Here is a 26,643-nt window from a genome sequence, read left to right as displayed (position 1 = left end):
GGCCAGACATCGCTCACTCTCTCTTTATACCATTACTACCATGTTGACATAGATCAAATAAGTCTTATATCTATGAGGTGGATGGGCTTTATAGTTTTCAGCAGAGAGAAACGCTTAGCTGTTTTTAAATGATACTCAAGGTCAAATCAAGCCTTTTTCTCTAACTGGCTGGCTGGTCCGTTGTACGAAAAAAGTAACAGCGATTGAATCGTCTTTAACCAATCAGAGTATCAAAGCCAATGACACATTTTCATACCACTGCTTTACCCACGTGCGTTCTGGCTCGGGCCTAACCCATCAGTTTCTGGACTACGGGTCGGAAAGATACTCCGATCCAGACTCACTGCTGAGAAGGAACTAATGTCCATAGCCGTGGCTTAGCGTTTGGCCGGAGCAAGGAGTCTGGGTAGCAGGGCAAGTAGGTAAATGGATAGTATTTTTCTAACCTGTCTGTATCTCCATTTCAACCCCCTGGAAGACTGTACAGTATATCAGTGACACCATTTGACTACCGTATGTTTTATCTTCACACAGTGATGCTGCAGCCCAACAACATAGGCTACAGTCCAGTCATCATCTGTTCCACAGCCCAGGCTTTCCATAATGTAAGACTCAAATCTTGAAGGTCGTGTCTACACTTGACACTCACGTACGACTTCTGCTGTCAGAATACGAAGATCGCATTGAAAAGACGGGTCTAGACGCACAAAAGTCGCCTTGTGGTCTGATTGTGTTCAGGTCTGGCTGACCACTTCAGGAGGTGGTCAGGGATGCATTGTGTTTGGATTTCTCCTCAGTCTGGACGCAGTCAGGCTACCGAAAGCGCATACAGTTGGCGACGTCATCAGCACTCCCCCCACAAGTTTCCAGAGAACTTCTGATTTGGGACCAAGAGGCACCTTTTCATTATAATGTTGGAGGAACGCAGTTGCTGGCCTCATAAATGCTAGCCAGCTAGATAATATTTAGAAAAACAATGTTTTGTTTGGCTAGAGTTATGCTAACCTGTTTGCAATCCCTTTTGCGTTGCTTTCTAGCTTGCAGGCTAGATACAGATGTTAGCTGGCTAGTTAGCTACAGTAGTTAGCTACAGTTGTTAGCTACTGCCATCAGTTGTTGTGTTATTATATTCTGCCTATTCCACCGTTTGTAGAATGCAAACTCAAATAAACAAAAAAAATGGGGATGCATACCAGCAAAGCCACTACACAACACTAAACAATACATTAATTGCACTATAACGGTGACAAGCGGTGCCCACAAACTGTTAGGGCCGACATAAAGCTGTCCCAACAGCAGAGCTTTCTTTTCAGCACCATGGAGTGAATCCTTACCACTGCTACACCTGACTATCAGTGGAGTCTTGTCTGGCAGCGAAACAGTTAATTCAGCCTCATTTACTGCCGTTTTGAAAAACATTGCTGATATGGCTGACTTGCTTAAACAAATGTGGTTTCTACTGACAATTGAGATGCACAAACTATGCTCCTGTGTAGCTCAGTTGGTAGAGCATGGTGCTTGCAATGCTAGGGTTGTGGGTTTGATTTCAGTAATAGTCTGCAAAATTTCTCAAATGTAAAAAAATGCATAAGGGAACAATGAGCGGATAAAAGGCCAACTGTAATTTCGATTAAGACATTAATGAGCGAGCAAAGACGGACGTAGTCAATATAACTATTTATTCAGCACTTTTGAAATGTACAGGGACAGACTTACATTATTCTCCTCGTAGGATAAATAAATGGGACATATAAGCATACAATGAAAGCTCTTACAATATTTGATGATGTAATTTCTCTAAAACAGGCTATAGGCTACATAGTAGGCCAAGTTATGGGGGGAAAGCGACCAAATTATTAGGGTGAGGCACATGGGTTACTAACAGCTAACTTCACAACATACACTTGGTATTACTTTCTTAGCTACAGTATACATATCTCCCTGGTATATTACATCATTTATGCAGCAGCATACAATACATTTTTGGACTCAGCGTTATGCTAGCTAAGATCTTGAAAGTATGATGTTGACATGATCAGTCCAATCAAAGCCACGGTAGATATAACGTGATTTGACGTAATTTTATCTGTGGCCAATGACCTTGAGCCTTCATGGATGGGCACTTCTAATGTAAATCTATGGCAGCACCCAAGGGGGCTTGAACTTTCTAGCTCTCCCTGTAGATTTTGCGGTGACGTAGTGTCCCCATGAGTGACGGAACACCGAGCCAATCACGGTGCAACTAGAGAAAATTGCCAACCCCTACGCTCTATATTTTCCGCTGGCTGCTCCTCCACCACAGAAAGCACTGAGCTAGGCTAAAACACCTGCATTTTGGAGCTGCCTAACTCAATAAAGCAAAAAAAGAGACCATATTTGTATGCAGCTTTATTAACTCTGTTTATTTATTTTTACATTGTTTGCAAACTGATATGTGACAAAATGCCAAAAGAACATGCAAAACAGGCAACAACACATTTCTTTTTTTTAGCTGAACAGGTGGGGCTCTGCCACTGCACAGCACAGAGAACAGAGGCAGGCTGTTTGAATGTGATTTGCATCTAGAGTGGATGGTGTTGTCAGAAATCAGACGGTGTGATATAGAAACTGCTGAAAGCTGTATTGTTGTGCTTCTGCCTGTCATTGACTGCTCGCTGAGGAGAAAGCCATGCGTCACTCAAAGCCCCCTCACTCAGCCCCTCGCACACTCCGCACACAATCTTGAGTGACAGAACTGGGGTGCTAACTGTAACACACCCCCTCCAATCACTGCGAACACAACTCCTACAGACACTTCAACCTCCTCAAGATGGCTCTTTCCTATCAATCCTTTTCCTTTCATTCATTCTCTCTCTTTCTCTTTCTACCTCTCTCCCCTCTCTGTCTCTCCCTCTCTCTCACTCATATGAAGTACTCCTGTGATAAGAGCTGTTGAGAGTAGAAAGCCAGTACTTAATGATCCTCGTCAAATCAACATGCTTGCAGAGATTCTTATGGTGCTTCTGAAGTGCTGTTACCATTGTTTATTCTGGTGACATTATTGAGTGTGTCGTATTGTCAAGTAGCCTCTGTATGACGAGTGGTGACTAGAGTATTGACATGGTCTGTCCCAACATAAAACAATGATCAACTGAAACCCTGCTTGACACCGTTGAGTCTTTGTTATTCATTGATATTTCCTCTATTAGTCCTGTGTGCTGATGTGGACAGAAAAGTGTGTGACATAAAGAGAGACTTCCAGATAATCCCAGCTTTGATCGAGGGGATTGGGAAATAAGGTTAATACTATAATATTATGCCATTTAGCAGACACCTTTATCCAAACAGGACTGGCTTTTTATCTCTAAATGTACACTGTCTGCGAGACATCTGTCAATCACCTCACCTCCACCACACATTTGATAATTTTATCACGACAGTGCTGTTTCTCAGCCTTTGCGCTAAACCAGATTGTGTGTGTGCTATTCAAATGGGTGTGTGGAGGGTTGGGCTGTTTGTAGGGCTGGGCAATATGGCCCAAATATCATATTACTGTATCGTTCCAATTTTGACGGTATTTTATGTTTTTTGAATAATACAAGTTCTAAATTTGCTTTGAGTAGTGCGTGACCCTAGGGTGGCAACACGTACATTCTAAGGGATTTTAATGGGTCGCTCTCCATTCAGATTTTTTTATACTGTTTCAATTGAACTTCAACCCAAAATAATTTTCTGCATTTTCATATATGTCAGCATTTTTTGCATTCATCTGAGATCATTTCCACACTGCCACGTAGGGCTGCATGATATTGACAAAAAAATGTAGGCCTTATTTCTAACCAAATGTCGCAATTGCGAGTTGACTTGCCATTTAGATCAAAACACTTGGATGAACTGTTGGAATCGTGGAAATATAATGATTATTATAATTCTGTAGTTAGAAGATAATAGTGGGCACCAATGGAGGCTGCTGAGGGGAGGACGACTCATACTAATGGCCGGAACGGAGCAAATGGAATGGCATCGAACACCTGGAAACCATGTGTTTGATGTATTTGATACCAATCCCGCTCCAGCCATTACAACGAGCTCGTCCACCCCAATAAGGTGCCACCAACCTCCTGCGGCTGCATTCCAAACACGTAAAAGAAACACCCTCCTCCACTTACCCTCGCCTTATGTCTTTTGGGGGAATCCTCTCAGCCCTCCATTGCAAGGGAAGTTGGCAACGTAAGCCCCTCAGCCCTCGTTTGTGATCGAGTGTACAATTCCGTTCACTCCTGGGCCTGAAACGCCCCATAATTCAATTTGCGATGATTGTACATCCGCTAAGAAAAGTCAAACCAACATCAATATGAAGAATTCAACATACAAGTCTAAGTAAAAACAAATGTAAATAAGTTAGAAATTGTGCCACTAATGCACATGACGGCACAAACACGTCTCGTGAAAGTAATGATGTTTTGCTTGGTCAGCTTTTGGAAACGTTAGCTGGCGCATACAACTCTCCCTGACATCACACTAATTTTCGATTTACCTGATATCGTCGGATGGCTAACATTCGATGTCTGCGGATGCGTTGTCTTCTAGCCAAGATATGAAATGCAATCATAATTGACTGTAGTGCATATAAAGCACACAACAGCTACCGGTGGTTCCATGATGACTGAAAACACAACCGTGGGACGAACGAGTGACACATTTCTGGGCAAGGGCTGGCCATTTAAAATTCATTCATTCTTCCCTTGCCCTGCAAGTGTCAACTCATCATACGTCATCAGAAGTGTCCACTTTATTTGAGGGCTGAGGGGAGAGGATGTCTTTTTATATGTTTGGAATGCAGCCAGTGTTGTTTGACATGACAACGAATGAAAATGCCAGGGAGGAGTTATTGTGACAGGGTAGGAACCACAAGTGTTGGTCAGTGTTTCCTACGGGACCCTACAATCTTGAGCTACATTGAATGTTTTGTTTTAGCTACTTCATACAGCTAACACATTCATGCTTCCTCTAATCCTCTTTGGTTTAGAAGATCATGTTGCACAAACAACATGCTGATTTAGGCCTACACCATCACTGGTATCAGGCTGTATAGCTAGCTATGTTTGCTCTGAGTCAGTAGATTTATTAGCAATTAGCATTAGCGGCTAACACGATTTAGTCACAACTTGCTAAGAAAAGACAAACTAGCTGTTTGTAGATGTAAGAAACACAAACTAATAGTGTAATTATAGAACGCTTGTGGATTTATATTAAGACGCAAAGTGGATACAGCATGGTTTATATCAGCATTGTTGCATGTGCTGCAGTAACCATGCAGACTGAACGTGGCGATGACAAGGTTGCCAGGTCTAGCTAAAATTTCTAGACCAATGACTACTCAAAACCTGCCCAAAAGGCCTGAAAGCTAGCCCAAATTAGTTTTTTTTCACAGCAAGAGAGGAGTTGCCATATTTATACAATAAACCCTTTTTCCATAACGTTATCGAGCCAGTTAAGAAGCAAAATTCGGTTTTCCTCAAAAATAATAATTGTTGGGAGCTATGACATGACGTAATAAAATAATTTGAATATGTCGCAAGAGAAAATATAATTTGACCTTATTAAACTCGGCAGATCCTTTTCCATCAATGAATGTTGATTTAACTAGTTTGACTGCTATGATTAACCTTTCTAGCGCAGGCGATCCGCTAGCGGAACCCCTCGACAACATTCCACTGAAAAGGCAGCGCGGGAAATTCTTTTATTTTTATTTGAAATATGTAACTTTCACACATTAACAAGTCCAATACAGCAAATGAAAGATAAACATCTTGTTAATCTACCCATCGTGTCCGATTTCAAAAAGGCTTTACAGCGAAAGCACAACATATGATTATGTTAGTTCAGAGCCAAGTCAAAAAAAACACAGCCATTTTTCCAGCCAAAGATAGGAGTCACAAAAAGCAGAAATATAGATAAAATGAATCACTAACCTTTGATCTTCATCAGATGACACTCATAGGACTTCATGTTACACAATACATGTATGTTTTGTTCGATAATGTGCATATTTATATCCAAAAATCTCAGTTTACATTGGCGCATTATGTGCAGTAATGTTTTGATTCCAAAACATCCGGTGTTTTTGCAGATAGCCACAGAAGTCCCAGAAATACTCATAATAAACATTGATAAAAGATACAAGTGTTATTCACAGAATTAAAGATAGACTTCTCCTTAATGCAACCGCTGTGTCAGATTTCAAAAGAACTTTACGGAAAAAGCATAATCTGAGTACGGCGCTCAGAGCCCAATCCAGCCAAAGAAATATCCGCCATGTTGGAGTCAACAGAAGTTAGAAATAACATGATAAATATTCATTTACCTTTGATCTTCATCAGAATGCACTCCCAGGAATCCCAGTTCGACAATAAATGACTGATTTGTTCCATAAAGTCCATCATTTATGTCCAAATAGCCACTAGTTGTTAGCGTGTTCAGCCCAGTAATTCATTTTCATGAGCACTACATCCAGACAAAAACTCGAAAAGTTCCGTTACAGGTCGTAGAAACATATCAAACCATGTATGGAATCAATCTTTAGGATGTTTTTAACATAAATCATCAATAATGTTCCAACCGGAGAATTCCATTGTCTGTAGCAAAGCACTGGAATGAGAGCTAACTCTGTCGGGAGCGTCACGAGCCTGAGACACTCTGCCAGACCCATGACTCATTCAGCTCCCATTCCCCCCTCCTTTATAGCAGAAGCCTGAAACAAGTTTCTAAAGACGGTTAACATCTAGTGGAAGCCTTAGGAAGTGCAACTTAACCCCATAGACACTGTGTATTCGGTAGGCCAAGCTTTGAAAAACTACAAACCTCAGATTTCCCACTTCCTGGTTAGATTTTTCTCAGGTTTTCACCTGCCATATGTGTTCTGTTATACTCACAGACATCATTCAAACAGTTTTAGAAACTTCAGAGTGTTTTTTATCCAATACTACTAATACTATGCATATATTAGCATCTGGGACAGAGTAGCAGGCAATTTACTCTGGGGACGCATTTCATGCAAAAATGAAAATGCTGCCCCCTATCCCAAACAGGTTGCAATAAGGCACAAGGGGCTATGGTATATGGCAAATATACCACGGCTCAGGGCTGTTCTTAAGTATGACGCAACGCGGAGTTGAGGTGCCTTATTGCTATTATAAACTGGTTACCATGTAATTGAGCAGTAAAAAGTATGTTTTTGTCATACATATACCAGGGCTTTCAGCCAATCAGCATTCAGGTGTCGAACTGGGTTTATAATTGTAAATAAATCTCTTTTGCGCATGGATAGTTTCCGACAGGATAGTTTGAGTGATTCAAGTTGGACAGAGGATCTCGAAATGTCTGCGCAAGAAACACTTGGAGGAACATCAAAAAATGTATGCGAGGCTGTTTTCTGGCAATTGTGCCCGACGTTAAGACTACACAACCTGTTATAAATGGCCCATTTGCGAGATTGACTTGTCATTTCAATAGGCACAGGCTACAGACTCAAATCTGGGTTTATGATTGCAACTATGCCATGGTTTGCTTAGATAAACCTAGGTAGCCTATAGCCCCTGATAGGTCTAAATCTCATTTCAGATAGTCTACAGTAGCCTAGGCAAATATGTAGGCAAGATTTAAACTAAACAATTTAGCAGCTTGCTTAGTTCCAATTAACAAACTAATTTATTCAACATGAATAGTGAGTCAATTTCGAGATAAGAAGTGATTGTGTTGCCCAATAGCCTGCTGGAATAGGCTACTGACGAGTGGGTCATCATTTCAATCACTGAATTAAATATTAAGCATATTCAATTCATATAGATATTATTGTCAACAACAGCCAGTGTTTAATAAAAAACATTTGTTTTACCCGTAGCCTAATCTGACTAGTTACCGTCAATCTAATATGTTCTAATCGACAATTGCTGTTCGACAATTGCGATAGAGCTTTGATAACTTCCAATTTAATGAACTAAACATGCCCATTTAATAATTGCATAATAACACAAGGCTACAAAAACAATAAACGAAAGTTATGGTGCTATTTATGTAATCCGTTTGCCATCTCCCGGTAGGCTACACAAGTGTGTCACACCCTGGCCTTAGTTATCTTTGTTTTCATTATTATTTTAGTTAGGTCAGGGTGTGACATGGGGAGGTTTGTGTGTTTTTGTATTGTCTAGGGTGTTGTATGGTTTAGGGGGTTTAGTAGAGTAGATGGTTTAGTGTTCAGTGTAGGTGTCTAGGAAAGTCTATGGTTGTCTGAATTGGGTCTCAATTAGAGACAGCTGGTTATGGTTGTCTCTGATTGGGAGCCATATTTAAGGCAACCATAGGCTTTAGCTGTTTTGTGGGTAATTGTCTATGTGTAGTGTTTGTGTCAGCACTATTTGTATTTATAGCTTCACGGTCGTCTGTTTGTTGTTTTGTTTTATTTTTTCCTTCTTATAATAAAGAGAAGATGTATTTTTCACGCGCTGCGCCTTGGTCCTCTCTCTCTCCTATAGACGATCGTGACAGAATTACCCACCAACATCGGACCAAGCAGCGTAAATCAAGGCAGAGTGGCTGGAAGCCCGAGAGGCTCCCCCAAAAATTTCTTGGGGGAGGGCACACGGGGAGTGTGGCTAGGTCAAGTGGGAGAATTGAGCCAGTTCCCCGTGCTTACCATCAGGAGCAGTTGGCTAAACTAAGGTATGAGTCGGAGAATGTGGAGGAGTTATTGGACAGATTGGAGGAAAGTGAAAGGATGGGAGATTATGAGACATTTGAGGAGTTGTTGGTGTTATTGGAGGAGAGCGAAGAGAGAGAGATGTTGATATGGGGGAGCATACAACCAGGTAAGGTTGGGAAGCCTCCTGTGCGTCTCCTGAGCCCTGTAAGCACTGTTCCTTCTCCCCGCACTCTTCCTGAGGTGCGTGCCCTCAGCCCGGTACCACCAGTAACGGTACCACGCACCAGGCCTATAGTGCGCCTCGAGAGTCCAGTGTGCCCTGTTCCTCCTCCACGTACTAGCCCTATGGTGCGTGTCTCCAGTCCGGTACCACGCACCAAGCTTCCTGTGTGTCAACAGAGCCCTGTTCCTCCTCCACGCACTAACCCTGTGGTGCGTGTCTCCAGCCCATTACCACCAGTGCCTACACCACGCACCAAGCCTCCTGTGCGTCTCCAGGGTCCAGTATGCACTGTTCCTTCTCCCCGTACTCGCCCTGATGTGCGTGCCCTCAGCCCGGTACCACCAGTGCCGGTACCACGCACCAGGCCTATAGTACGCTTTGAGAGTTCAGTGTGCCCTGTTGTTGTTCCCCGCACTAGCCTGAAGGTGCGTGTCCTTAGCCCGGTGCCTCCAGTTCCGGCACCACGCACCAGGCCTACAGTGCGCCTCATCCGGCCAGAGCCATCCGTCTCCCCAGCGCCATCTGAGCCATCCGTCTCCCCAGCGCCATCTGAGCCATCCGTCTCCCCAGCGCCATCTGAGCCATCCGTCTCCCCAGCGCCATCTGAGCCATCCGTCTCCCCAGCGCCATCTGAGCCATCCGTCTCCCCAGCGCCATCTGAGCCATCCATCTGTCCCGAGCCATTAGAGCCGCCCGTCTGTCCCGAGCCGTCAGAGCCGTTAGTCAGTCAGGAGCCGCTAGAGCCATTCGTCAGTCAGGATCTGCCAGAGCCGCCAACCAGACAGGATCTGCCAGAGCCGCCAACCAGACAGGATCTGCCAGAGCCGCCAACCAGACAGGATCTGCCAGAGCCGCCAACCAGACAGGATCTGCCAGAGCCGCCAACCAGACAGGATCTGCCAGAGCCGTCAGCCAGCCATGAGCAGCCAGATCCGTCAGCCAGCCATGAGCAGCCAGATCCGTCAGCCAGCCATGAGCAGCCAGATCCGTCAGCCAGCCATGAGCAGCCAGATCCGTCAGCCAGCCATGAGCAGCCAGATCCGTCAGCCAGCCATGAGCAGCCAGATCCGTCAGCCAGCCATGAGCAGCCAGATCCGTCAGCCAGCCATGAGCAGCCCAGCCAGGATCCGCCAGAGCCGTCCAGCCAGGATTCGCCAGAGCCGTCCAGCCAGGATTCGCCAGAGCCGTCCAGCCAGGATTCGCCAGAGCCAGCCAGCCAGGATCCGCCAGCCAGCCAGGATCCGCCAGAGCCAGCCAGCCAGGATCCGCCAGAGCCGTCCAGCCAGGATTCGCCAGAGCCGTCCAGCCAGGATTCGCCAGAGCCGTCCAGCCAGGATTCGCCAGAGCCAGCCAGCCAGGATCCGCCAGCCAGCCAGGATCCGCCAGAGCCAGCCAGCCAGGATCCGCCATTCAGTCCGGTGCTGTCCCTCAGTCCGGAGCTGCCGTCCCTCAGTCCGGAGCTGCCGTCCCTCAGTCCGGAGCTGCCGTCCCTCAGTCCGGAGCTGCCGTCCCTCAGTCCGGAGCTGCCGTCCCTCAGTCCGGAGCTGCCCCTTATCCTGGTGCTGCCCCTTATCCTGGTGCTGCCCCTTATCCTGGTGCTGCACCTTAGTCCGGTGCTGCCCCTTAGTCCGGTGCTGCCCCTTAGTCCGGTGCTGCCCCTTAGTCCGGTGCTGCCACTTAGTCCGGTGCTGCCCCTTATTCCAGTGGGGTTAAGAAAGCGGGTAGTGACTATGGTGGGGTGGGGACCACGACCAGTGCCAGAGCCGCCACCGTGGACAGACGCCCACCCAGACCCTCCCCTAGACTTTATGCTGGTGCGCCCGGAGTTCGCACCTTAAGGGGGGGGTTATGTCACACCCTGGCCTTAGTTATCTTTGTTTTCATTATTATTTTAGTTAGGTCAGGGTGTGACATGGGGAGGTTTGTGTGTTTTTGTATTGTCTAGGGTGTTGTATGGTTTAGGGGGTTTAGTAGAGTAGATGGTTTAGTGTTCAGTGTAGGTGTCTAGGAAAGTCTATGGTTGCCTGAATTGGGTCTCAATTAGAGACAGCTGGTTATGGTTGTCTCTGATTGGGAGCCATATTTAAGGCAACCATAGGCTTTAGCTGTTTTGTGGGTAATTGTCTATGTGTAGTGTTTGTGTCAGCACTATTTGTATTTATAGCTTCACGGTCGTCTGTTTGTTGTTTTGTTTTATTTTTTCCTTCTTATAATAAAGAGAAGATGTATTTTTCACGCGCTGCGCCTTGGTCCTCTCTCTCTCCTATAGACGATCGTGACAAAGTGGCACAAATTGATTTGCAATGACTCCAGTGATATCGTCATTTCAACATATTTATTGTATCAGTTGCCTACAATGGCATATAAATGAATAGGCTACATTATGCCCAACAGAAACAAATGTATCATTCTTCACATTTAATGTCAGTTTCATTGAAGACTTTACCCCCACCCACCTATAAAAAGAACCACGCGGGGGAATCCCTTAACTTCCCTTTCAAATTTCCCAAGAACAGAGCATGCGTTTTCTTCTTTCAGCTAAGTCTACATTAGAATGCCGTTTAAACCACAATCGTTTTCCATTGCTTTGTCTCCATTATTTCTTGATGCGCATCAGTTATAGCATGTTAATGTTTCATGGAAAGAGGGTTGGAAATAGGTTCCGTCATGACAATCTACAGTGCATTTGGAAAGTATTCAGACCCCTTGACTTTTTCCACATTTTGTTACCTTACAGCCTTATTCTAAAATGGATTAAATTTTTAAAAATGTAGTCACCTATCTACACATAATACCCCATAATGACAAAGCGAAAACAGGTTTGTAGAAATTTTTTCATATGTCTTATAAATAAAAAACAGATACCTTATTTACATAAGTATTCAGACCCTTTGCTATGAGACTTGAAATTGAGCTCAGGTGCATCCTGTTTCCATTGATCATCCTCGAGATGTTTCTACAAATTCAATTGATTGGACATGATTTGGAAAGACACACGTGTCTTTATAAGGTCTCACAGTTGACAGTGTATGTCAGAGCAAAAACCAAGCCATGAGGTCAAATGAACTGTCCATAGAGCTCCGAGACAGGATTGTGTCAAGGCACAGATCTGGGAAGGGTACCAAAACATGTATGCAGCATTGAAGGTCCCCAAGAACACAGTGTGGCCTTCATCATTCTTAAAAGGAAGAAGTTTGGAACAACCAAGTCTCTTCCTAGATGTGGCCGCCTGGCCAAACTGAGCAATCAGGGAACAAGGGCCTTGGTCAAGGAGGTGACCAAGAACCCGATGGTCACTCTAACAGAGCAGAGTTTCTCTGTGGAGATGGGAAAACCTTCCAGAAGGACAACCATCTCTGCAGCACTCCACCAATCTGGCCTTTATGGTAGAGTGGCCAGACGGAAGTCACTCCTCAGTAAAAGGCACGACAGCCCACTTGGAGTTTGCCAAAAGGCACCTAAAAACTCTATGAGAAACAAGATTCTCTGGTCTGATGAAACCAAGATTGAACTCTTTGGCCTGAATGCCAAGCATCACATCTGGAGGAAACCTGGCACCATCCCTATGGTGAAGCATGGTGGTGGCAGCATCATGCTGTGGCGATGTTTTTCAGCGGCAGGCACTGGGAGACTAGTCAGGATTGAGGGAAAGATGAACGGAGCAAAGTACAGAGAGATCCTTGATGAAAACATGCTCCAGAGCGCTCAAGACCTCAGACTGGGGCGAAGGTTCACCTTCCAACAGGACAACACCCCTAAGCACACAGCCAAGACAATGCAGGACTGGCTTTGGGACAAGTCTCTGAATGTCCTTGAGTGGCCCAGCCAGAGCCCGGACTTGTACCCGATCGAACATCTCTGGAAAAACCAGAAAAGAACTGTGCAGCGACACTCCCCATCCAACCTGACAGAGCTTGAGAGGATCTGCAGAGAAGAATGGGAGAAACTCCCCAAATACAGGTGTGCCAAGCTTGTAGCGTCATATCCAAGAAGACTCGAGGCTGTAATCGCTGCCAAAGGTGTTCAACAAAGTACTTAGTAAAGGGTCTGAATACTTATGTAAATGTGATATTTCTGTTTTTTTTTTATACATTAGCAAAAATCTAATCTGTTTTTGCTTTGTCATTATGGGGTATTGTGTGTGTGTGTGTGTGTGGATTGAGAGGAGAAAAAAAACCTATTTAATCTGCACTGTAATATAAGAATATGAATATGTACTGTATTTATGAATAGTGTGTAAATAGTATTTTTGTTGTCTTTCCATTATGTAACTCTATAGAATTTATTTAGAATTTCATGTATGTCATGTTTTTCTTGTCTAGCTATAACTGTTCTGTACTTTGTTGGGTATTTGTACGTTTTGTGTGGTCCCAGGAAGAGTAGCTACTGCATCTGCATTAACTAATGGGGATCCTAAACTAAACTCTAATTTCTCTCCATTCTCCCTCTCTCCAACTCTCACTCGCCACTCTCACTTCCCGTGACAGGCCATTCACAAAGAGGAGCAGCCACAGTGTCACTACTACAGTTGACTGAGGGATACTTGTCTGTCTGTTTAGGCTGTATAGTCTTCCACTGGTTCACTCTGTCACATTCATCTATTTTGTCAAACTCAACATTCCATCATGATGCACATAAAAAAACACCAATATGGCATCATTCATCAAAACGAGCAGAGGGCGAGAGATTGAGAGTAACGGAAACATCATTTCACTAGAAATGCAATAGCTAGAACGTTATCGAGCAAAACCGATGAAAAGACAATATTCACAATCCTTTGAATATGAGGGAAGGATGACTAAGTCAGACTGAGTGAATAATCAGAAGTCAATGTTCTGTCCTGTTCAGTGAGTGACTTTGTTCCCCTGTCCTTCTGTGTCCCCCTGCAGGTGCGCTGACTGAGTGCTATGACGAGCTGGGGAACCGCTACCAGCTGCCAGTCTACTGCCTGTCGCCACCTGTCAACATGATCGAGGAGAAGAGTGACCTGGAGAGTCTGGAGGCCAGCGAGCCGCCGCCCAGCGAGGGCCAGGAGTGCCAGCTGCGCCTGCGCTTGTCTACGGGCCGGGACCTGCGTCTGGCGGTGAGGACCACGGACACGGTGCAGCACATGAAGCGCCGGCTGCAGACGGTGGAGGGCGTGGCGGCGGCCACCCAGCGCTGGTTCTTCTCGGGCCGGCCACTCACGGACAAGATGAAGCTGGAGGAGTTGAAGATCTCCAGGGACTACGTGGTGCAGGTGATCGTCAGCCAGCCGCCCGCCCCCCTGCCCACCCAGGCACCGCCCACCCCCACGCCAGACACGCCCGCCACGCTACCCCAGGACCCCACACCCGTGGAAAACTAGTGCCTGGCACCCGGAGAGGGCATGCATGTAGGAGGAGAGAGGACCACATTGGGAGGACCAGCTTGTGTCTAAGAGAGCGAGCGAGAGAGGGGTGGAAGTGTGTGTCTGTGTTGAGGGAGATGTGTGTGTGTGTGTGTGTGTGTGTGTGTGTGTGTGTGTGTGTGTGTGTGTGTGTGTGTGTGTGTGTGTGTGTGTGTGTGTGTGTGTGTGTGTGTGTGTGTGTGTGTGTGTGTGTGTGTGTGTGTGTGTGTGTTCGTGTGTGAAGGAGCTAAGCAGGTAGAAGATTAAACACGTGTCTGCAAAGGGGCTGAAACAGGACTAGAGAACCAAGTCAAGCTGAGTGGTCATTGAAAGGGTTTATATACAGTTGAGTGTTTGTTAAGCTGTGTTACCTCCCTCTCTCTTCTCCCTCCTCGACGGGACGGCGAGGTTATTCTGCAAGGCATGCTAGGATAGCAGCAGGGGTGTGTCTGTGTCTCAGCCGGAACAGGAAGACTCCGCCTCCTCGACTGAAGACAACCAACCAGGAGGAGGAAGAGACTCAACCACAAGACAGGACCACCTGCCAACCTGACTTTTAACAAATCAACCTTTTACAAAAACTATTTTTAAAAACTTGTCTTGCTTTTAGTGGAAACTGAACAACCAAAAAAATAAAGATCTGGGGAAACTATAAGGAACGGGGAAGAATATACAGTAACAACTTTTTCATTTTGCATTGTTTTTACTCTTGTTTTGATTTCACTGCTGTTGCATTTTAGGCCTTGTCTTTGTCAAGGGTGATTCTGTATTGATTTGGAGGACTGGGTCAATGTTCCAGAACCTCTTACCTGCCTGCCTGCTCTCCATCTCCTCTGTAGCTTCTAGTCAGTCAGCTGTCTGTCCTTCTATTGCTCTCTTTGTTATGCATCCTACCTGTAACAGTCTTGACCTGTAGCTTCCTTCTGCAGACATTACATGTAGCTCTGCCAGTCAACTCTTAAGTAGATGAATCACATGCTCTGGACTATACCTTTTTTAACTCCCGTCTTGGTTTGTGAAGTTAGTAGGCCGTCACTGCGTCAGATTAGTTCCCTTCTCATTCTCCAGTAAACATCCCAATCGTGTAAACTTGACACTCTCGCTCTACAGTTGTCTGTATGCACCTGGTATTTGCTTGAGATGGAAATACAGTAGGTTTCCAGTTATTACAGGTGCAGAACTTTAAAAAAGGAAAACGTACAAACTGAATGTGCTGGGATGAGGTGTCATCGCAAAGTGTTACTAGCACTGTGTTTAGAAATTCTGCTTCACTCTACTTTAAGATACGTATCAGCGCAGTGTGTATTCAATTTGTGTGTGTGTGTGTGTGCGTGCGTGTGTGTGCGTGTGTGTGTGTGTGTGATAGAGAGAACGAGGGAGAGAGTAAATGCATGTTTGAGAGGTTGTCAAGAGAAAGTGTTGGATGTACAGCTATGTTCATGTGTACAATATCTTCTGGTGACAAGAGCCAGACCTCAGAACATACCAAGAAGAGGTTACGACCTTAGCAGGCCTCTAGGGGTTGTACTGTGGAGTGTGGACATAAGTCACACCAGAGGTCTTGTCCTGTACTCCTGTAGCTGTTAAGACTTGGGTAACATTTTTCTGCTTCTCTCCTCGTGTGTGTGTGTGTGTGTGTGTGTGTGTGTGTGTGTGTGTGTGTGTGTGTGTGTGTGTGTGTGTGTGTGTGTGTGTGTGTGTGTGTGTGTGTGTGTGTGTGTGTGTGTGTGTGTGTTAAGGCACATTAAGACTTATTCATGAAAAATGCATTTCAGAAACCTAGTTGCATATTTCGAAATAGAATGTTTTTAATTAAATTGACCAACATTTGTACTCCACAATCTCTCTCTCATTTCATTGGACCAGTTGTTGGGAATAGAAGAGCCTCTGGGGGTTTCAGTTAGAAAGCAGAACAAAATGGAATGGAATGTTTGAAGAACAGAACCAGCCTATTTGGAATATGACCTATCCTGTACAGAAGACTAGCTGTAGGTTCTATTCCACACAGGTGTGAAGAATAGGGTTGCAAAGGAAGGGTATATTACTGGAAACCATCTGAGTTTATCAGTAAACTACCAGAATTCTGGTATCTTTCAAGGATTTGATGTAATCTATCACAAGACATCTAGTGGCCCATTAGGGTAATTCAGATTATCACGTGTCCGTAATAATCCTGGCCCCTCAGTGGGGCCTTTATCACCAAAAAATATATGACATAATAACATGATTTTAAAATAGAAAATAGAATGACAAAGCTGTAAAATGTAGGTACCTCCCCAATTTCTCCCATTTCGTGCCTAATGACCACGACCCTGATAGAGGTTCAGAGTTTGAGTACACTGACGTTTTGTTGTGGGTTTAGAGGATGTTGACCTACGTCTGCAGCTGTGGAGGACAAGTCCTCCACTTCCTCTGTGAGATTCCACCTATTGGAAAGACAATGAAAAACAGGGAAGCAGCTTTGTGATCGTGGTTCCATATTTCCTTTAATCTGCTGACAGAGAGTAAATCACTTTATTTTATCACAGTGGAGAGAGAGAGATGGGACCTTATGTTCATGTTAGGAAGACTAGATATTCTGTGGATATACTCATTTGCCTGGCCACCCATGGCACGCAAACCACCATCCACTCTCCTGTCCATGAGGCAGCCCATGGACCTAATTCTTTCTTTTTTTAAGTCATCAGTAATTTCCTGCTGGAGGAAAGTCAGCCATAAATTATGAGTTGTTTACCTTGTGGACCTTTGCCCTTGTAATATTTTCATACTTTTACTACAAATGATTTGTCAGATAAACAGCATGGGGAATTTTCCCTGCCCATGTGAAAGCCTGGTATGATGTATTAGGGGAGGGAAACCCAGAGCTGATGTAGGAAGTTTGTAGGAACATCAAAGATTTGTCTTTGTTCTTCACGTTATACAGCTACCTACTTATATTCAGGGGTGTGGGGCTCACAATAATGCATTTTTCAATTTCTCAGTAGACCCAAAACAGCAAGTGCCATGACACATTCACCCTATGATATGATACAATCCTCTGCGACAATTAATGTCCCTGAATCCAACTATAGGAAGCCAAACAATGTAATCCGCTATTAGGAATTCATAAAATGTGACATTAATTGTGGTGTATGACATTGAGAAAGGCCCTCTGACAGCTACAGCGCCACCTAAGAGGAAGTCATTGGGAAAGACTATAATGCTTTCAGCTCGTCTCTCTCCCTTGCAATTAGTCTGATGGTTGTAATCCATTCCTCTGTAAACGGATGCCATATCTAATCAACATTCCAACGCTGGGCTAATTAGTAGGCCATCTTATCTGAGGGAAGGATGCTACTGCTGCTAATGAACTCTACCATGCATCCCAATGGTACTAACATACGAAGCCAACATGGCCGAGTCAAAGGAGCACACAGATTGAGATTCTGGTCCCCCTCGTTTCATAAGGCAATCACAGTTTAATTTACCATAAAAACATACATTCTGATGAGGTTAATTAGCCTCTGAATTGGTTTGCACAGTGTCCATGGATAAGCTATTCAAAAACAAATTACACAATGATATGAAGTGTATAAATGAAGAAAACCTTTAATTAGTTTATTTGAGATAAACTCAGCAAAAACAGAACAGTCCCTTTTTCAGGACCCTGTCTTTCAAAGATAATTCGTAAAAATCCAAATAACTTCACAGATCTTCATTGTAAAGGGTTTAAACACTGTTTCCCATGCTTGTTCAATGAACCATAAACAATTATTGAACATGCACCTGTGGAACGGTTGTTAATAAGACACTAACAGCTTACAGACGGTAGGCAATTAAGGTCACAGTTATGAAAACTTAGGATACTAAAGAGGCCTTTCTACTGACTCTGAAAAACACCAAAAGAAAGATGCCCAGGGTCCCTGCTCATCTGCGTGAACGTGCCTTAGGCATGCTGCAAGGAGGCATGAGGACTCTAGATGTGGCCAGAGCAATAAATTGCAATGTCCATACTGTGAGACGCCTAAGACAGCGCTACAGGGAGACAGGACGGACAGCTGATCATCCTCGCAGTGGCAGACCACGTGTAACAACACCTGCACAGGATCGGTACATCCGAACATCACACCTGCGGGACAGGTACAAGATGGCAACAACAACTGCCCCAGTTACACCAGGAAAGCACAATCCCTCCATCAGTGCTCAGACTGTCCGCAATAGGCTGAACTGAGGGCTTGTAGGCCTGTTGTAAAGGCAGGTGGTCACCAGACATCACCGGCAACAATGTCGCCTATGGGCACAAACCCATCGTCGCTGGACCAGACAGGACTGGCAAAAAGTGCTCTTCACTGACAAGTCGCGGTTTTGTCTCACCAGGGGTGATGATCGGATTCGCGTTTATCGTCGAAGGAATGAGCGTTACACCGAGGCCTGTACTCTGGAGCGGGATCGATTTGGAGGTGGGGGGTCCGTCATGGTCTGGGGCAGTGTGTCACAGCATCATCGGACTGAGCTTGTTGTCATTGCAGGCAATCTCAATGCTGTGTGTTACAAGGAAGACATCCTCCTACCTCATTTGGTACCCTTCCTGCAGGCTCATCCTGACATGACCCTCCAGCATGACAATGCCACCAGCTATACTGCTTGTTCTGTGCATGATTTCCTGCAAGACAAGAATGTCAGTGTTCTGCCACGGCCAGCGAAGAGCCTGGATCTCAAACCCATTGAGCACGTCTGGGACCTGTTGGATCGAAGGGTGAGAGCTAGGGCCATTCCCCCCAGAAATGTCCGGGAACTTGCAGGTGCCTTGGTGGAAGAGTGGGGTAACATCTCACAGCAAGAATTGTCAAATCTGGTGCTGTCCATAAGGAGAATATGCACTGCAGTACTTAATGCAGCTGGTGGCCACTCCAGATACTGACTGTTACTTTTGATTTTGACCCCCCCCCCCCCTCCTTTGTTCAGGGACACATTATTCCATTTCTGTTGTTCAGTTTATGTGTCAGTTGTTGAATCTTGTTATGTTCATACAAATATTTACACATGTTAAGTTTGCTGAAAATAAATGCAGTTGACAGTGAGAGGACGTTTCTTTTTTTATTTAGTACATAGCTATTAGGTACACATTCAGGAACCCTCTGCAAATACTTTCATATGTTTTACATCACAATGAACCTCAGACACAGTTCCCTGTTCCAGTTCCTTGATGACATGTCTCGAGCGTGGTTAGATACTAGGTAGGCAGTGTTACGTGATTCTCACCTCAACCCAACTATTTCCAGTTCCCCTCCATCTCTGTGTCATCTTTAGTCTCAGTCTCCTACTGCACGTCCAGGATTCCTGTCCTCACGTTACTTCACACAAATGTCGTCTAAAGTCTGGGTGCAAACCTGACTTGTCATATGATAGCACAGCCAGGATGAAGCCCACACAAAGTTAGAACAAAGTCATGCCCCTGCAAAAAGAGAAACCAGTATGGGATCATGGGATGCCTGGTAATTCGCTCTCATGGCAGATGAATGGATTGCATCACTACTACGTCCCTCTCAGGTAATGACATCAGTCACCATACCACAGAAGTTGCAATAATAGATTCCCCATCCATTCAGTAGTCTAGTTCTTAATTAAAGGCACAGTGCAGTCAAAAACATGATTTACTGTGTTTTATATATAGTTCCACAATACGAGTTTGTGAAATGTGAAAATTTGAGTAGATAGCTTGTCTAACTATCTTAGCTATCAAGACTGGTAGACTTTAGAAAAGCAAGAGATTACTAAATAAGATGCAGAGAAACATATTTAGTTTCATTAAAAGATAACCACCAGTCCGGAGGATAGACAACTCAAGAGGTATGCTTAGATATGCATGCTTAAGCATAATGATTATGGCTCTAGATTGCAGGAAAAAGTTGTTTCAGGTGTTTGAGAAATGCAAAATTGTCCAACTTCCGGATGGAGGGACATACCACCTACGGACCACCCTCCAGGCATCCTCGTGCATTTTGTGCCCCCTCAGATTTTGCGGGTGCATGACGCCCCTGCTCCCAGACAGTCCTTTCAAAATTCTTGCTTGAGAAAAAGCTCTTTGCTGGGAAGCTATTTTTTCTTTCTTTTTGACCCTATTAATTGAAAACAATCACGGTAAGGTACTTAACTGTTGCCCAGAAATGATTTGATATAGAAATACAAACGGCTCCATTGGACCTTTCAACTGACCACACATTCTCAAATCCCATTTAAATAAATACCAACAGGTCAGTTCCTCTAACCTGGCAGGCTGGACTTTTTTTATTTTGAGCGTGCCTGTCTTTACTCCTGTTCCACTGATATATAAATACCGGCTGGGTCCACATGACAGCACTACACTCCAGCCAGGCTCACACTCTGCTTATATCTCATTATCAAGGTAAGATATGCACATACTACTACGGTATAGCTTATTGATTGGAGTATATTTGACTTTGTCTGGTTCAGGAGAACGTCCTTAACATTTCGATCTAATAGATATCAATAGACGTGAACTTGAAAGTACTCTTGATTTTCTCTCGGCCAGATGAACATGTTACTGCTCAACGTCCTGTATCTCATCCTACATATGGCATCGAGCAGCCGACATGAGACCGTTGTGACTCTCGTGCCAAATGGTGACTGTTTATCTATTTATCTCTCATCTCTACCTATGTCTACTTCTCTTTACAGATACACTATCTACTTCTGATTATATAACTTCTGCTGTCATAATATTCATATTTCGGGGGACACCAAAGAAATGCAAACATTTGTATAAAAGGTATTTTAACATGGGGGCTATACTAAAACAGTGGTGGTCATGTGGTTCCCAGTACTTGTCGTCAAGGTGGATCAAAAGGTCTTCACTGAGACGCAGGTCCCTCTGCGATGCGGGGACTACCAGGACACAGAGGTGATCTGGAGGAATGGCGAGGAGCGTCTCGAAAACAAAGGGAACCAGATAAATGTGGAAGTGGTGGAGATGATGGGAGGGAACTACAGCTGCCACAACGCTGCTGGAGACTACCTCAACCACACTCTGGTGCTGGTGCAGGACATACCATCACCCAACAGAACGAGACGCGTCCTGGAGAAATCACATGACACAGACAAAGATGGTGAGTGAGTGTGAGTGTGTGTGTGTGTGTGTGAGTGGGTGGGTGAGAGAAAGAATCAGATAATCATTTTTTTCATTGGGTTTCTCTTTTTACCCAGAGTACATCAGATGTTTGTCGAAAAATTACAGTGGAATATTTCATTGCTCTTGGAAGAAGACCGAATATCGGATGTCAGCAGCTGTTGTTTTTGTCCAAGTAGATCGGTAAGTCTTCAAACACACGCAGTGGATATTAGAAACAATAGTCTGCTTTCATGTACTTGTGTTGACATCGTTTGATCTCGTCACGTGAAGTTGAAACGCAGCACGGATGCTCTCTTCATTGACTCCCTGTCAAGAGCTTATGATTTGTTATGTTTGGACCTGAGGCTTCTTTCAGAGAGAGGGTTCCAAGACTAACCAGGAGATTTGTGTCCCTCATCCAGCACCATCTCCTGCTCCGTAGACAGTGATGGTGAAGGCCTGACCTGTCAGGACCGGGATAGCTGCCCCTTTGCTGAGGAGTTGTCCCGCATCAAACTCACTGTATACTTCAGGACTAACTACCTCCTAGAGGACTACACCATCACGCCCTTCTACATCCGAGAAATAGGTACAGTAAGGCCAGGATTCACACGCTCCACACTCATTCACTGGAAATAGCAACGTCACATAATAATACGTTTATATACAGTACATCTCATTTCATCCTTGCTGTATGTTGCTCAGTACATCATAGGAGTCATATGGCCCCCACTTCATCCAATTTAACCCTTCAGAAATATTGATTCTGTCTGGTCTCCCTCCTCAGTGAAACCAGACAAGATCGACATCACCAAGGTGGAGGGGAACACATTTCAGTGGAGGTACCCGGCGACATGGAGCCGCCCATGCCCTTACTTCCCCCTCACATTCCGAGTCAAAGTGGTCCAACACGAGGCAAGCTGTGACTCTAAGGAAAAGGTATACGCACTTTCTTTTTTGTACACTGATTTTATCCTGGGAATTCTCAATATGTCTTGATTTACACTCTAGTCTGTGATACATGGCCGGTCTGTCTAAGGTAGGGCGGCAGATAGCCTAGCGGTTAAGAGCGTTGAGCCAGTAACTGAAAGGTCGCTGACTAGGTGAAATGTGTGATGCTCCCTTGAGAAAGGCACTTCACTTGAATTGCTCCTCTAAGTCGCTCTGGATAAGAGCATCTGCTAAATGATGTAAACATAAGGTGATGGTACCATCTCTCCTCTTTGATAGGTGTTGATAAGTGAAACCAACATAAATGCAACAGAATTCACTGTTCGTTCCAGCTACAAAAAATATTGTTTCTGCCTCGGGGCAAAGGATGACCTGGTTGACTCCCAATGGAGCCAGTGGACACGTCATGAGTGAGTTGAGACTTTTTCACTGTGGCCTGCCCTCTAATACACAACTTCGTTAGTAGTTAAGAGTGTAAAAAAATTCAACAGCACTAAACTGTGCAAAGATGAAAGATTTGTGACTGGCGTGTCTTTGTACAACAGGGTGAAGAATAAACCTAAGAAACATTGACAGGTTTGATGGCTCCTTATCACCCATAAATCAAAACATTTCAATACTTATTAAAAAAACAAAAAAACAATTGTCATTTGATGAAAAATGTCTAATTTCTGTCTCTTTATTGTAAAAAGGCAAGGAAACCCAGATGAAGAGCGACAACATACCATTCCTCAGCTTCAACCAATACATCCAAATATGTAATAGTCTGGTCACTGTACAGAAACAAATATTTTACCTTATACTGAAGACAAGTTATGAAATGTAGCTAGTATACCATGTTTGTTGGGATTTTTATTTATTTATTTGTAAAAATTCTGAAATGTAATTACACCATTATTTATGTTATGTCATCTCTTTTCCAAGATGGTTTTCATTGCTGTAGCACGAAGATGTTTGCTTAAATGATTAAATAGACGCAAAAATAAAAAGGTACTGCACTCTGATTCACGCTCATGTTCATTTGTTTGCGTCGGAATCAACAAAGCAAATCATATTTAGATGACTTTTCAAAAAACTTGGAACAGGTGAGTATTTACAATGGTTTACACTAATTCAAAACTGACGAGACGACTGTGTGTAAAAATCGGACTCCAAAAGCGTATTTTCTAAAAAGTGTAATCTTTTATTTACAGTCGGGATATGTTCACAACCGGAATCCGGTGTCCGCTTGTTAAAAACATGTTTGCGTTGTCCGACACTCCCCTACGTACTTGGACAGTGAAACTTAAAACTTTTAATTTGGCACTACACTATGGATTTCAGATCAACATGTTTTATATGAGGTGAAAGCATAGAATGTCAACTTTTATTTGAAGGTGCTTTCTGTTTTACTGTTTAGGAATGAATACACTTTATGTATCTAGTCCCCCCCCATTTGAAGGGGTCATAAGTATTTGGACAAATTCACTTAGTGTATTAAATTGTCAAAAGTTGAGTATTTAGTCTACATTCCTAGTGTGCCATGACTACATCAAGCTTGACTGTACAGACTTTTTGGATGACTAATTTCTATTGTGCACAACATAATCTAAACATAACCAAAACATCCAACAGGTTTGTAGGGGCATTTCTAAAAAGTAAAAACAGATGTATAAAAATACCATCAAATAAAAAGGTGACATTATGGACTGTCGCATCATATAAAACATTTGATCTTAAAATTCAAAAATCTGGAGTATAGAGCCAAATGAAACATTTTAGTTGTTTCACTGTCCAAATATATACATAGGGGAGTGTAACAACAGTCTGCAAATGAAATCTCACAGGACAAATGTGATGGTTTCCTCAACTTTTACAAATCATGTGATTGTGAAGCAAACTTAACTGAGGTAACAAATATGACAAGCTGAGAACTAAACAAATAATAGTTTGAAAAGTGCTGCTTCAGCAACAGACATGAGTTACCATACATACTGAATGTCAGTTATCCAAGTGTGTATTCAGTGCCTAAGATGCATGTAGACAAGAGTACACACAGCTTGGTAAATGAGAGTACCAAAGACAGTACAGTATGAAGATAGGCTAAAACAGCTTCTCCAACAGAAATCCCCAATCACACCCGTAGATGATGTCATGGCGACGTTGGATAGCTAAGCTGGTTTAGAAACACGTCGTCGGGTCTAAAGGCCATCAAATCAAAGGCACTCCTTCGATATAAAGTTTTGGACGAAAACGAAAATGTGTCAGTTTGTCACAAGGTTGGAGTAATAGCATGTTCAACTACCTAAGACATTGGCTCGAATCTAGGTTGTGCCTTTAGATTGAGAAAACATGTACAACTAAGGAAGAATCATTTCCCTTCTCCCATTGACGTCTCAAACAGCGAGTCTGTTTCGCAAGCGTTTCCCGGAAGCTCGCGATGTTGCGCCTCTGGGTTTAGAAACTCTGTGATAGTACCTTAATTTAACAACGGAAATGCTTATTTAAAATTGACCTTTGCCACCTGACATGAAGGTAGCAAAACACATTCTTTACAAGAAAACAAAGAAGTTAGTCTGTAAAATAAATATTTGACAATCCAAAACAGAAAATAACAGAGTTGAAAATATTCTGTAAACCCTGACATGTGTTCATATCCTCTGATAGCAGTTGATCTTTAGATTATTGCATAACTTTGCGGGATGACGTGAGAGCATTGATGCTTTAGTGTTAGAGCTAATAAAGCAAAATGTTGGCAAATATTGAATTAACCTAAATACTGTCAAAGACTGTTCAATTGCCTCTTAATGAGAATACTAGTAAACAGATACAAATAATAGTATCTATTTCATTCAATGTTCAGAACCATATCCATTCTTCCAACTATCCAACTGAAAACACAATTCTATTTCCAAATAAACATCATAAAAAAAAGTGAGAATTTGAGCAGTTTAGTGGCTAGTGCTTGTGCTGAATCTAACACAATGCCTTTCAATTTCCCACCCACCTTCAAAAACAACATGCGTGCCTTTTTCCAACTTATTTTCAATCATTCTACAACAAGTATAGTTTGGTTCATTAACTTCAGTGGCCTTAACAGTTGCCTGAGAATATGACAAAAGTGTTCAGCTCAAATCAAAATTCGGTCAAATGCATAATAATAATAAAAAAAATACTGGTTTAGCCACACGCACAGTGCCTTCAGAAAGTATTCACACCCCTAGACTTCTTCCACATTTTGTAGTTACAAAATGGGATGAAAAATGGATTTAATTGTAATTTATTTTGTCAATGATCTACACAAGATACTCTGTAATGTCAAAGTGGAAGACAAATTGTAACATAAAAAAATAAAAAAAATTACATATATATAATTTTAAATTCTACATCAATAAAATATATATGGTGATTACATAAGTATTCAACCCGCTGAGTCAATACATCCACACCTGGATTGTTCTTTTTAAAATTCTTCCATCTCTGCCAAGTTGGTTGATGACAGCCATTTAAGTCTTGCCATAGATTTTGAAGTAGATTTAAAGTCAAAACTGTAACTAGGCCACTCAGGAACATTCAATGTCATCTTGGTAAGCAACTCCAGTGTATATTTGGCCTTGTGTTTGAGGTAATTGTCCTAATTTGTCAGTTGAAAAGCAGACAGTCAGGGTTTCCTCTAGGATTTTGCCTGTGCTTAGCTCTATTAGCTCTATCTATTTATTTTTATACAAAAAAAGTCCATAATCATTGCTGATGACAAGCATACCCATAACATGATGCAGCCACCACCATGCTTGGAAACATAACACTTTGTATGCAGGACAGTTAATTTCTTTGCCATATTTTGTGCAGTTTTATTTTTGCCATGCCTTATTGCAAACAGGATGTATTTTTTTTTTGAATATTTTTATTCTGTACAGGCTTCTTTCTTTTGACTCATTTAGGTTAGTATTGTAGATAACTACAATGTTGATCCATCCTCAGTTCTATAACAGCCATTAAACTCAAACTGTTTTAAAGTCACCTTTGGCCTCATGGTGAAATCCCTGAGCGGTTTCCTTCCTCTCCGGCAACTAAGTTAGAAAAGACGCCTGTATCTTAGTGACTGGGTGTATTGATACACCATCCAAAGTGCAATTAATAACTTCGCCATGCTCAAAGGGAAATTCAATGTCTGCTTTTTTTTTTTTACCCATCTACCAATCTTTGTGAGGCATTGGAAAACCTCCCTGGTCTTTGTGGTTGAATATGTGTTTGAAATTCACTGCTCGACTGAGGGACCTTATAGATAATTGTATGTGTGGGCTACAGCGATGAGGTAGTCATTCAAAAATAAT

At 43.3% G+C, this 26,643-nt stretch overlaps 1 protein-coding gene across 1 annotated transcript; it reads left to right on the top strand.

Moving 5' to 3' along the window:
• Positions 1 to 20,803: 20,803 nt before the first annotated feature.
• Positions 20,804 to 22,903, top strand: LOC120044412 (interleukin-12 subunit beta-like). The gene is made up of 7 exons (XM_038989061.1): positions 20,804 to 20,894; positions 21,093 to 21,377; positions 21,475 to 21,580; positions 21,802 to 21,968; positions 22,167 to 22,318; positions 22,610 to 22,740; positions 22,876 to 22,903. Exons 1-7 carry the CDS (start codon positions 20,804 to 20,806, stop codon positions 22,901 to 22,903), a joined length of 960 nt encoding a protein of 319 aa, XP_038844989.1.
• The last annotated feature ends 3,740 nt before the right edge of the window (positions 22,904 to 26,643 follow it).

The sequence above is a fragment of the Salvelinus namaycush genome, chromosome 3 (genome assembly GCF_016432855.1).
Source record: "Salvelinus namaycush isolate Seneca chromosome 3, SaNama_1.0, whole genome shotgun sequence".
Classification (NCBI taxonomy): Eukaryota; Metazoa; Chordata; class Actinopteri; order Salmoniformes; family Salmonidae; genus Salvelinus; species Salvelinus namaycush.
Note: the sequence above shows the minus strand (reverse complement) of the source record. Positions and strands in the feature narration are given on the sequence as shown.

What these genes read in the sequence shown, in the direction of transcription:
- LOC120044412 (XM_038989061.1), top strand. Translation starts at nt 20,804, where the DNA reads ATGAACATGTTACTGCTCAACGTCCTGTATCTCATCCTACATATGGCA. An exon ending in GTTTTTGTCCAAGTAGATCG is followed by an intron (nt 21,581 to 21,801) that starts GTAAGTCTTCAA and finishes TCCCTCATCCAG; the next exon opens with CACCATCTCCTGCTCCGTAG. An exon ending in AGCCAGTGGACACGTCATGA is followed by an intron (nt 22,741 to 22,875) that starts GTGAGTTGAGAC and finishes TTTGTACAACAG; the next exon opens with GGTGAAGAATAAACCTAAGA.